The sequence below is a fragment of the Alexandromys fortis genome, unplaced genomic scaffold (assembly GCF_014885135.2).
Source record: "Alexandromys fortis isolate MF-2015 unplaced genomic scaffold, M_Fortis_MF-2015_v1.1 scaffold_23, whole genome shotgun sequence".
Lineage (NCBI taxonomy): Eukaryota > Metazoa > Chordata > Mammalia > Rodentia > Cricetidae > Alexandromys > Alexandromys fortis.
Genome location: NW_026067907.1, coordinates 15,707,671 through 15,720,001, shown reverse-complemented (window position 1 = coordinate 15,720,001; position 12,331 = coordinate 15,707,671). Strand labels below are relative to the sequence as shown.

The window sequence follows — 12,331 nt, the reverse complement described above, 5'->3', positions numbered from 1 at the left end:
AAAATAACATAGTTATCATGTTCTTCTTTATAGGGCTCACAGGGAAAAGCAAAACCTTTGCTGATTTTTTTCTTTGACCTCAGTCCTTGAAACTTTGCCAAGAAACCCATTTCAGAAACCTCCCCCTGAGAATGGCCATGTTATGTGATGCTCATGGCTTTATGTGATTCATTCTGGCCTATGAAATAGAGACAAAAGGCATATATTGTTCTGCTCAGATTCAAAATTTTTCATGGAATAAATTTGGGTCATAAATTCCATTAAAACTTGATTTTGACAAAGACCTGGGGGAAATATCCAGAATAACCTAACTTATTCTGAATTTTTGAAAAATGAGTTCACAGAAATCTGGAAAAAATACTCGAAGGGAAAACAGAAGCTCTAAGACTGACAGGTTCAAATACTTAAAGAAATTTTCTGTTTCATTTGTGAGAAAATTTGGGAGTTGAATATTTTCAGTCAGATGCTTTTGGAAATATTTTACCTCCAGTTTTCTACCATCTTTGCCACTCAGAGTAAGTACTTTTAAAACCGTAAAGGCCTAAAGTAATTAAAATAGAGATTATTTAAAAAATATAAGCATATCATTTGGCACTTACAAAAGTAACATCAGGATTCTGACAAATAGAATTGGTGGGAGAATGATATAACAGAAATAATTCTTATTTCAATGAAATAATTTTTCTTTAAAACTGTTTTGAAATGTCAGAAAAAGTACCCCATGTTTATTCATAGTTTTTTGACTTATTGCAGCCTACTAAAATTCTGTTAAATATAATTAAGCTTAACTAATATTGAAAAAAACAGGAAATTATACATTAAAGTTGTTTTCTACCTTTGTTAGTTAAATATGATATTTCACTTATATGTACTAGAATAAGCTAACATCTTTGGTATCTTACATTTTTACCCTGACCCTAGACTCTACATAAGTTTGTAGTAAGTTTACATAAATTAACTTGATTTTTTTGCATTTTATATGTTTGTAAAATAAGGGGATCATATTACCACATGCATGATGTTTCCTCTATATTAAATTCATTAAATCTAATTAATTATACTGGCACCAATTTTCTTTGAATTGTAGTACATAGTAACACTTATGATATCATTACTCTTTGTACTTTATTTGGCAATTGATTTACTGTTATGTATAACATATTGGTATAAAAGTACAATGACAAAAATACAGGAGAATTTCTATGGCATCATGAAACCAATGCATTATCTTTGATTTCTTATCATTTAGGGACATTCACTATGAACACCTGGAATCATACAAATAAACCTGACTTCATCCTCTTGGGACTGACAGATTCCAAAGATCTCCAGCTGGTACTCTCTGTGCTGTTTTTCCTGATATACATGGTCACTGTGCTGGGGAACACAGGCATGATGCTGATCATTTGTGTTGATAGCCAGCTTCACACCCCAATGTATTTCTTCCTCATCCATCTGTCATTCCTTGACCTCAGTTACTCGACTGTCATCACACCTAAAACCTTAGAGAACCTGCTGACTTCAAACAAGAGCATTTCCTTTATAGGTTGTTTCACCCAACTGTACATTTTCATCCTCTTGGCAGCTACTGAATGTCTTCTGCTTTGCTCAATGGCCTATGACCGCTACATAGCAATCTGCAAACCTTTACATTATCCTATCATTATGTCTTCACGATGCTGCCTTGTCCTGCTCACTGGATCCTACATGATTGGAACTGTGGATTCCTCTGTCACTGTGTTTGCCATGATTACACTACATTTCTGCAAGTCCAACGTCATCCATCATTTTTACTGTGACTCATCTCCACTTTTATCTCTGTCCTGCAGTGACACAAGTGGTGTTGAAATAATTATTTTCATTTTTGCAGGTTCCACCATTCTGGGTTCCCTTATCACAATATCTGTATCCTATATGTCAATTCTTTCTACTATTTGGAAGATCAATTCCACTTCAGGAAAGCAAAAGGCCTTCTCCACCTGTGCCTCTCACCTCCTTGGAGTCACTGTATTTTACAGCACTCTGGTCTTTACTTACTTAAAACCGAGTAAGTCCTACTCCCTGGGAAAGGATCAAGTAGCTTCTGTGTTTTACACCATTTTGATCCCCATGCTGAACCCACTCATCTATAGTCTCAGGAACAAAGAAGTGAAAGGTGCTGTTGTTAGATTAGTGAAGAAGAGACAAGGATCCAGGAAGTTAAGGTAATGTAGAGAGTGTGGTCATTCACATTGCTTCCATCTTCCTGTCAGCTTGGTGACTGTCTTATGACAACTACAGTTAATTTTGCTCTTTCTATTTCTATGGGTCTTTCATACAAACATAGGTTGATACTTCCCAGGAATGTGTTTTTAGATTTCAGTTTCGCTGGGTATATTTTATGGAACAAATATTAAATATATATGTCATTTTCTTTAAGAAATAATAATTTTCAACTCAAGAAAATGTGTTTGAAATTCTTAGAACTAAAATTTCATATGTATAGAACATTTAGATTATGTTTAGATTATATAGAACATTATAATGGAAAGATATCTTGGCCAATTACTATAATTTCCAATATTACTCATTGTATAATTTGAAATTTTCTATCTCTTCATTCTTGACAAGGAGTGAAATTTAGTATCCAAATTCTTTTGCAATTTAAGATAAGCAATAATTCAAAAAACATGTGATAAGTTGATGGAAGTAATGTACTTAAGGAACTAATAAAAATACTCTTTATTATTAATAAAAATGATTTCTTGAAGAATAATGACTTGTGTGTTATTTACATTCAGATAATTTAATTCACAAACATGTAACTACCTTAAAAATAATATATTGAAAAGTTTCCAAATTTGTGTTTTGCATAATAATTTGAAGTAATTGTTAAGTAATAAGAAAAGTATATTGTGCTATTATTTATAACATGACTATTTTGAAAGCACTAGAAGTTTCTCTTCAGAAAGGAGAAAAAGTAATTTACTGATGCTCAAAAGCATTTTCTTCTCAGTCAGTTACTGTTTGTCAGTGTAGTTGGAGACGTATCAGCTGTGTAAGCCTCCAGTTTCACATTCAAAAAAGATGACACATTAAGACATATATTTTCTTCATTTAAAATCTCCTAATATGTATGCTGTGCCCCTCATTTCAGAAGCTATTCCATGTACTGGCTGTATTGTATATAAGTACTATGAAAGGAGTACATGATTTATTTATCTTCTGCTATCTGTGCTTTCTAGAATCTTTTTTACATTACAATTAGCTTAATTTTGTTATTAGAAGTAGTGATTTGCAAACATTTGTAGGTTACTCATTTACTGGTTTTGTCATTTCTGATCCTGACTCTGTCATATAACATATCAGGTTTTATGGCCTTTTTCTTTTCCATTCACTTAATTTGTGGTTTTACCTTTCTTTCATGTATTTTTGTTTCTATAATTACAAAAGTTCTAGTGCCTGTGTTTGCCACACTGGTGAACAGTATCTGTAGCATTATAGATAACACTGAGACACATGCATTGATTCATATAGAAAATCAGAGATCACAATACATAAGAAAAGACCAGTAAGGTAAAAAACAAAAATGCCCAGATTAAACACCATGATAAAAAATACCTCTAAAAATATAGTTGAGTTTACTTAGTGTTTGTCATCTTTTGGTGGACAGCAGACTCTCATTAGGAGTCCTTTTTAATTAATCATTTCTTTCAAAAAACTGTCATTTCTCATTTTACATCCCAATTTCAGTTCACACTTCCTCCCCTCCTCCAGCTCCCACCACCGTCCTCTTCAAAGCCCCCTATCCACTCCTCAACTTGGGTAAGGCTACCAATAGGAAGTCACCAAAGTCTAGCACATTGCTTTGATGCAGGATCAAGACCCTCCCCACAAAATCTCGGCATAGAAAGGCATCCCTCCAAAGAGAATGGGTTCCAAAAAGTCAGTTCAAGCTATAGGGCTACATTCTGGTCTCCCTGCCAGTGGACCCACAATCTGCCCCAGCCATACAGCTGTCACCAGCAATTAGAGAGCTTGAGGAAATGGGATGGTTGGCTATGGATGGAGATAGAGACAGAGATCCACATTGGAGCACCGGACTGAGCTCCCAAGGTCCAAATGAGGAACAGAAGGAGGGAGAACATGAGCAAGGAAGTCAGCACCGCAAGGGGTGCATCCACTCACTGAGACGGTGGGGCTGATCTAATGGGAGCTCACCAAGGCCAGCTGGACTGGGACTGAAAAACATGGGATCAAACCGGACTCCCTGATCGTGGTGGACAATGAGGGCTGACTGAGAAACCAAGGACAATGGCACTGGGTTTTGATCCTACTGCATGTACTGGCTCTGTGGGAGCCTAGTCTGTTTGGATGTTCACCTTCCTAGACCTGGATGGAGTGGGGAGGACCTTGGACTTCCCACAGGGCAGCCAACCCTGACTGATCTTTGGACTGGAGAGGGAGAGGGAAAGGAATAGGAGGAGGGAGAGGGAAATGAGAGGCGGGGAGGAGGCAGAAATTATTAATAAAAAATAAATAAATAATAATAATAAAGAAGGAGAAATAATGACAAAAGAATGATTGAATGATGCAGAGATTGTGATGGTCAAGTGGAGAAAGAGCTTAAAGAGTTATATTTGTTTAACACTATGCTATCCATGAATCTTTCATTATTCAACAGTTTAATTTCTAGTCTTCCATAAAATTAATGAACTAAGAATAAATCCATATGAAACTAAGATAATTATGCTGATACAATTAAACCCTTGGTGGCTGACATTTTTAAATGAAGAACCCAGGAGGTAGAGGTGGGCAGATCTCTGTGAGTTTGAGGCTAGCCTCATCCACAAAGTCATAGCCTCAGCAGCCAGAAATATGTAGAGGATTAAGTTGAATATTGCTTAAAACTCCTTATGGGATTAGATTAATTTGTTCTGAGTATGTTAGAAGATAGCAATTGCATTAAAGCTATGAAAGAAGGAAACTTTCATTTTCAATTTAGAGTATGTAAAGAGCAATTATTATAACCCATATGATAAAATTCCAAAGAATGACCCCTGGTGATATGAATGTTGCAGAAAAATCAAACAGATGAATGACAAAAACATTTGTATCAATAGTGTTTTAATATTCCTGAGTTTTAATTTATCCATAACTATATAAGTGATTGTATTCTTTCCTATCTTTGACAATCAGAAAGAGAGATACTATTAACACGTTAGCTATATAACATTTCGGAACATATAGACTATTAACAAAATCTCAGGAGATTTCTTTCTCTGTAAAATATAGACATAAAATAGGTGATATTTTTAGGGTTATTATCTTTTAAAAATGAACTTTATTGATGAATGAATTTCTCTGCAAAATTCTTTTCATTGCATTTTTTACATCTTTGTTTCTCAGACTGTATATGATGGGATTCAACATTGGAATCACAATAGTGTAAAATGTGGACACTATCATGTCATGTTCCAAGGCATAGTTGGAACTGGGTCTCACATACATGAAAAGAATTGTCCCATGATAAATGGACACTCCTGTGAGATGAGATCCACATGTCGAGAAGATTTTTCTCCTCCCTTCAGTAGACCGCATCTTAAGAATTGCAAAGAGTATGAAACTATAAGATACCAGGACAATCAGAATGGTAATGATCTCAATGGAACCCACACAATAGAAAAGCAGAAGCTGGTTTATATGTGTGTAAGAACACGAAATAGCAAGCAATGGAGGAATATCACAGAAGACATGTCTAACTACATTGGATGCACAGAAAGAAAGGCTAAATGTAGCCACTGTGTGTGTAGTAGCATGCATAATTCCACCTGCATAAGAAGCTAAGATGAGAGGTAAATAAACTCTAGGTGACATGCTCACTGCATAAAGAAGTGGGTTGTAGATAGCAACGTAACGGTCATATGCCATTGCTGCCAACAGGAAGCATTCCGTGGTTCCAAAAGTAACAAAGAGAAACATCTCTGTCACACACCCAATAAACGAAATGGACTTATCTTTTGAAAGAAAATTGACTAACATCTTTGGGGTGACAACTGTGGAATAACAGGCATCTAGGAAAGATAAAACACTTAAAAAATAATACATGGGGTTGTGGAGCCTGGAATCTCCAATGACTAGCAAAACAAGTCCCAGGTTGCCTATAAGAGTAAAAATGTAGACAGCAAGAAACAAGAGAAATAAGAAGACTTCCAGGTGAGCATCATTTGTGAAGCCTGAGAGAATAAACATGGTGACGTCTGTAGCATTCTTCATGGGAATGTTTTGTACATCGTACCGCAGTGCACTTCGTGACATTTCTGACTGTCACAGGTTAGAAAGCCATTGCCCTTTGGAAATTGTGTCCAGCTATCACATCCCTGGACTCATGTTTCAGAAATTCATAACAAAATTTTTCTCCTTTGTGGCAGTAGCAGACATAGAGATGTTGAGAGCAAGTAGATTCATTACTCTGTTAAAAATAAAATGAAAAATTATTGTCATATTTTGCTGTGCTTTTTATATTCAGAATGATCCAATTTAATCTTGAAAATATCTACTTTTCTCTATTAATTTTTCTTACCAACTTTTATACTACATTGTATTCATAATTATAAACCTCAGGATGCTTCCTAGATTCTACACAGGTTCAATGTAATCATTTTCCTCAATTTTTGATTATAAAATCAGCCATATGCAGATGAAATTATTTGAATTCAAATGAGGAAAACAGTGTGGGTATCAGTTAGTGAATATAAGATAATGGAACATGACATAAATTTGTCTTACATTTCAAACTCAGGTTTGCCTTTATTTATTTTAACAATTCCTCATTTCTTTAATTCACAATTTACTATTATGAGCATAATATTTCATTTAGGCATAGATGAGTCTGTTTTGAAAATGAAATATACAACTAGAGGCAACAACAATAAATTTGAAATGTATTTTAGTTCTTTACTTTTCTTTATTGAAATAAACATTACCAAAAACCTATTTTTTTGTTTTAGGCTTTTCCTTTATTTTTAAAACTATTAATTTTTAAGTTATTCACACAATAATAATATGAGAGATCTCAATGTATATGGTCATGCTGTGTGCATATGAAAAACAAATGGATCTTTGGAGAAGACTTGGTGGCTCATGCCTGTTCTCCTAGTAGAAGCTAGGATTATACTCCATAAATTTACGTAAACCTGGTCTCTATTATCACGTTCGTACCAGCAAGGATCATAATGTGACTCCAAAAATTTAAAGAAAAGATGTATCTTAGCCGGGCGGTGGTAGCGCACACCTTTAATCCCAGCACTCGGGAGGCAGAAGCAGGCGGATCTCTGTGATTTCGAGGCCATCCTGGTCTACAAGAGCTAGTTCCAGGACAGGTACCAAAGCTACAGAGAAACCCTGTCTTGTAAAACCAAAACCAAAACAAAAACAAAAACAAAAAAAAAGATGTATCTTTAAGATGCATTTGTTTCAGAAATAATGCTTCATTATTCTCTTAGTATCTGTGCCATGGAATTGATAAATTACTGTCAGAGAAATTTCCCTCAGCAATAATGAGCATAATTGTCACAGAAATATTTCTCAAAGAAAATCTATGACATGAACCAAAAACATGTAGCAACAAAAAATTCTAACAATATTTCTGGATCAGGTGTGAACCTTCCATGATTGAAATCCAAATTTCAAATTTAATTTAAGTGGCAGCAAGTGTTTAGTATGATGACCTTTTAATGTAACCTTCTTCCTGAAGGGAACTAGCTCACATTAGCATATGACTCCGGCAGGCCTTGTCTTTCTGCCCCATTTCCTCTGCCTTGCTAAAAAGCCACTATATTATATTCTTGAAGCTAGTTCCCAAGGTCTATTCCATTATTTGTCCACTTCCTCCTTTTGAGGCTGCCTACTAAGTTTCAGTTTTCAAAGTATTAATGTTCAGCAGTCAAGATCCCCATCAGAGACCATCTTCAACAAAGATACCACTTACCAGGCTAGAGGCATGGGAATTAGTATAATAAGTAAAGAGAATGAAGACATGAGTGATAATGATAAACAGAGGCATAGGATAGTATCTGGAGGGAGTTCCAGTGAATACTGAAATCACCGCATTTAATTTCCATTAGCTTAAATACCCTAACCCCAAAAACTCAGAGCAATATAAAAAGTTGCATTAACATGATACAAGGAAATTCACAGACTAGCTGAAGCATTGCTGGCTACATTCTTAAATATTTTATTGCCAGAACAAGACTTACAACACTTACAAAATAGACTAAAACATTCTGTAGGCAAAATCACTCCCTGGGTAGAATACATCGTCTTACCTTTTTAAACCATTTGACTATGGACCACATCTGTCTCCCATCTATCCAGAGGAAGTCCTTTGCATCTTTCTCCCCACTCTTTCCAGGAAAGAATCCCTGCCCCCTTTCTTTTTTCCCTTCTCCTTCTCCCTGATTCTTTATCCTTCGTCTCCTATGTTTGCCCCTTATCACTGCCCTTTGTCTCTCTGGGGTAGAAAAGTCCTCTTTATTCTGAGAATGTGGCCGTAGGGGTCATAGGTCAATACTTCTTTCACTTTTGTATAGTGAATGAGCCCTGGTTTCAATTTCTAAAATCAGAAAAACAAATCACGAATCTTTCTTTCTTTGAAGGATTTCAGACAGATCAACTTGCTTCAGTTTATGAACAGCCTTCTCACAGAAGACATGGCTGAACCATTTGTGACCGACTGATTACATTCAATAGGAGACACATGGTGATTTTTGTATTGAAACCTCCATCTGTCTGCATTACAACAGTTGGAAGCTATTCTTATAAAAAGAAAACCATTTGTTTTTGTATTCCAAGAAAAGTCTCAGATCTGTGATAGAGATATTTTTAGAGTCAATATTGGGGGGTAGGGTTAAAAAAATATTTACTAAGTGCTTACACATAATTTCAGAAGGCTAAAATAAAATAAAATATAAAAGCATCCAGGTTTTGTGTAATAACAAACAATGCATTTTTCATAAAAATACACAAATCTAAAGCCTCCTATTTAAATTATATTAATGAAAATTATGTAGACATGAATTAATAGGTACAAATAAATGAAAAACTAATGTGTTTATCAGAAATATATGAATCAGCTCAGTTATGTTCATTGTCTTTTTTTCCATTTCTTCTACTTAAAGAATCATTGACATACATGTGCAAATGACCTCTGCACAGTATCAGGAATACCATCTGAGGTAAGTATGTCAAACTACACAATGTGACAGGAGACAGTTGACGTTCAGACTCTGTAGGAAACTCATCTGCAATAGCTGACTCACAGAGCTGCAGAAGACAACTCAGCTCCATCCCACATTGTACCTTCACGTCTCTGACAAAGCTGAGCAAGGATGATTGTAAGGATTTAGGAACAGTATACTTGGAATGAAACTTCCATGTTAATATCTCAGATTTATTACTTATTTGCAGGGTGATCTGGGAAAACATGATTCTTTTGTATAAAGTATATATAAGATTGAATAAAATTACTGCCGCCATTATACATTGTTCCATTTTAAGAGCAAAATTTTGTGGAATGTTTGTGATATTTACTAAGACTGTAATATAAAGCCTGAATAAACATACAATAAATTAAAATTTTATTCAAATATCAATAAAAAAAGAATTTAAGATGGTAGTATTCATCTATTAATGAGTCACACCAAGTTAACTATTAATATTTACATATTATATATACTTATATATATACTAATATATATATATAAGTATATATATATATAATGACAGCATATCTTAAAATGAAGTCCCATGAGATTATAATCCTGAGCAGCAGTCACATACGTTTTACTGATCTTATATGTATACTGTTTAGTCACATTTACTTTCAATTGGGTAATAATGGTATTTAGTTAAATTTCCACTACACTTTGGATACAAAACGTCCTTCATTGACAGATCAATATGTATCAGTCATTTGATCATAGGTTCACTTATAAATTTTTCACTTGATCAGACTCTTGGTTTTAAAACAAAGATAGTTTGTAACTTGCCAATATACTTTGTTCTACATTAAATTCCACAGAAAGCATTGTCCAATTTTAGTTATCTGGTAAGAGTCCCTATAGTTAAAATTAACTGTATTGTTTAGATAGTTTATCACACATGTTCACAACACAAACATTTCTGTATAATATTGAAAATTTTTGATGGATTATAATTACATCTATTCAATTTTACTAGAAGGAATTGCAAAGGTTAAAATGTAGATCCAATAATTTTAACAAATCATGGACAATATTGAAGACAGGCATAAAAATCAATCCCTCAGCTCTCTCAGAACAAATACATTATTCCAGTAGCATCAGAAATACAGAACTCACAGAAAGAAAACAGTGACTTCAGTTTATTATTATAATGCTAATAGAAGGGAGGGATGTGTGTGTGCCGGTGTGTGGTGTGCATTGTCTTCTATAGTCGATGTGTTAATATGTATAATAAATGATTCAGTTTACTTTTCTTGAACGTAGAATTGAGACTTAGCTAGACCATGTCAGAGTTAGCAAAGCCAAGATTCAAGTTCAAGCCTCCCTCTTCTTTGATATATACTTTGATATTTCCAGGGAATTTGTGAACTTATTATGTCAATAATCAAAAATCCCTACTTCCTAGAATTAACACAGAATCACATTATTACATATCTGATTGACTTTATGAAGTAGCTAAGTTTATGTAAGAAATATCAATATAAAGACTGAATGCTTCGATATGGAATCCTTAACATTTAGAAATAAGTATAAACTTTTAAAAATCATTTAATAACAATAAGATTCCCAGAAAGCATAAACTTTTGGTTTGAGGTCATTAAATTTTGTATGCATTTTTCCTAATTTGACTTATTCGCCTCATTTTTACATCTCTTAATCTCACTTTTCTTATGTAAATAGAAGCAGATTTCCAATCAATGATTTTTACCAAAGTAAGACACAATAAGTTTCCTAGGAGATATATGCTTCAATTACAATATACATTTTCTTAAGTAGAATCTTATCAAATTATCTGTTAAAGTAACTTATAAGTTCTTTGCAAAATACCATCTTTCCTGTTATTACAGTGCCAAATGATCATCCTGAAAATGTAAATACAGTATTATATGGATTGAACTTGTTATATTTAGGAACATATGTACATCTATATACATAATATGCATTGAATAAAATGAGTAAAAAAAGAGGCCATTAATTTGGAGGGGGCAGGGATGGGTATATGATAAGGAATGGAGGGAAGAAAGGGAGAAAGAAATGTTGTAATTATGATCTCAAAAATAAAATTTTAAATTTTTACCAAATTTTAAAATAAAAGAAAATTTTTATGTTAAAGCCTGTAGTATAATTTCAAATTCAAGAACACAGTTTCTAAACAAATTGTATTAATAGATTCTCCTCTTACTTTGGAAATGATTGTCTCAGTCACACATGGAAAGAAATGGAAATTCTTCTTCTTACACCAGACTTTTGAACTATTCTTGAAGTATACAGGATGCCCAGGGGAGAGAACACACTGATTCTCTCAGGATAGATAGAAAAGTACCCAGGTGATTTAATTTTCCCATAATAATCAGGTGAATGATTTGCAAGTGAATATGATATAAAATGATTGGCATTGAATAATTTCTCAAAGAAAGTAGAATTTAGGTAGTGTCATAAAATAAATAAAACAGAAGAGAGTTGCAACTTCAATGCTGATGTACTTAGAAAATTGTGTTCAGAAAGTTTATCTGAAATTTAGGTTATTTACTTTGAAAATATAATCTATATCTCTCAATATTCTATAAAAATTATACATTAAAATCATATGAAACCACCACATGACAAAATTAAATATTCTTTACAAACTAAGCTTGCTTGAGAATAATTATGCTGCAATTTTAGGTGTTGTGCAAGACAGATTTAAGCTTAATGAAAATAAAGTAGGGGAGCAACAAAGGGATGCAGATAAGGTATTTTAAGCTTAATAAAAATGAAATAGGGGAGTTAACAAAGGTATGCTTATATGAATATATATTTTAGTAGGAGAATAGAAAATACATAAACATATATTACATGATAAAAGAACCATAATATTAATTATTAGTTTACTATTTTGCATCTTTTTTATTTTCTTGGATATCAGTCTTAGTTAGTCTTTTATTGTGGTAAAGAGATACCATGAGCATGGAAACTCATAAAATTGAAATTCTTTTCTGCTGTGTAGTAATCCATTGTGTAAATGCACCACATTTTCCTTATCCAGTCCTCCGTCGACGGGCATTTAGGTTGTTTGTCATTTCCAGTTTCTGGCTATGACAAACAATGCT

The 12,331-nt window shown here is 33.7% G+C and overlaps 2 protein-coding genes across 2 annotated transcripts; one reads left to right on the top strand and one right to left on the bottom strand.

Moving 5' to 3' along the window:
* Positions 1 to 1,260: 1,260 nt before the first annotated feature.
* On the top strand, positions 1,261 to 2,208 carry LOC126497748 (olfactory receptor 8H1-like). Its single transcript, XM_050135927.1, has one exon. The coding sequence runs from the start codon at positions 1,261 to 1,263 to the stop codon at positions 2,206 to 2,208; it is 948 nt and encodes a 315-aa protein (XP_049991884.1).
* A 3,102-nt stretch (positions 2,209 to 5,310) lies between these two features.
* Positions 5,311 to 6,297, bottom strand: LOC126497672 (olfactory receptor 1094). The gene has a single exon (XM_050135847.1). It carries the CDS (start codon positions 6,295 to 6,297, stop codon positions 5,311 to 5,313), a length of 987 nt encoding a protein of 328 aa, XP_049991804.1.
* Positions 6,298 to 12,331: the final 6,034 nt, after the last annotated feature.

Excerpts from the sequence above, each read along its gene's own strand:
- LOC126497748 (XM_050135927.1), top strand. The coding sequence starts at position 1,261 with ATGAACACCTGGAATCATACAAATAAACCTGACTTCATCCTCTTGGGA.
- LOC126497672 (XM_050135847.1), bottom strand. The coding sequence starts at position 6,297 with ATGTCACGAAGTGCACTGCGGTACGATGTACAAAACATTCCCATGAAG.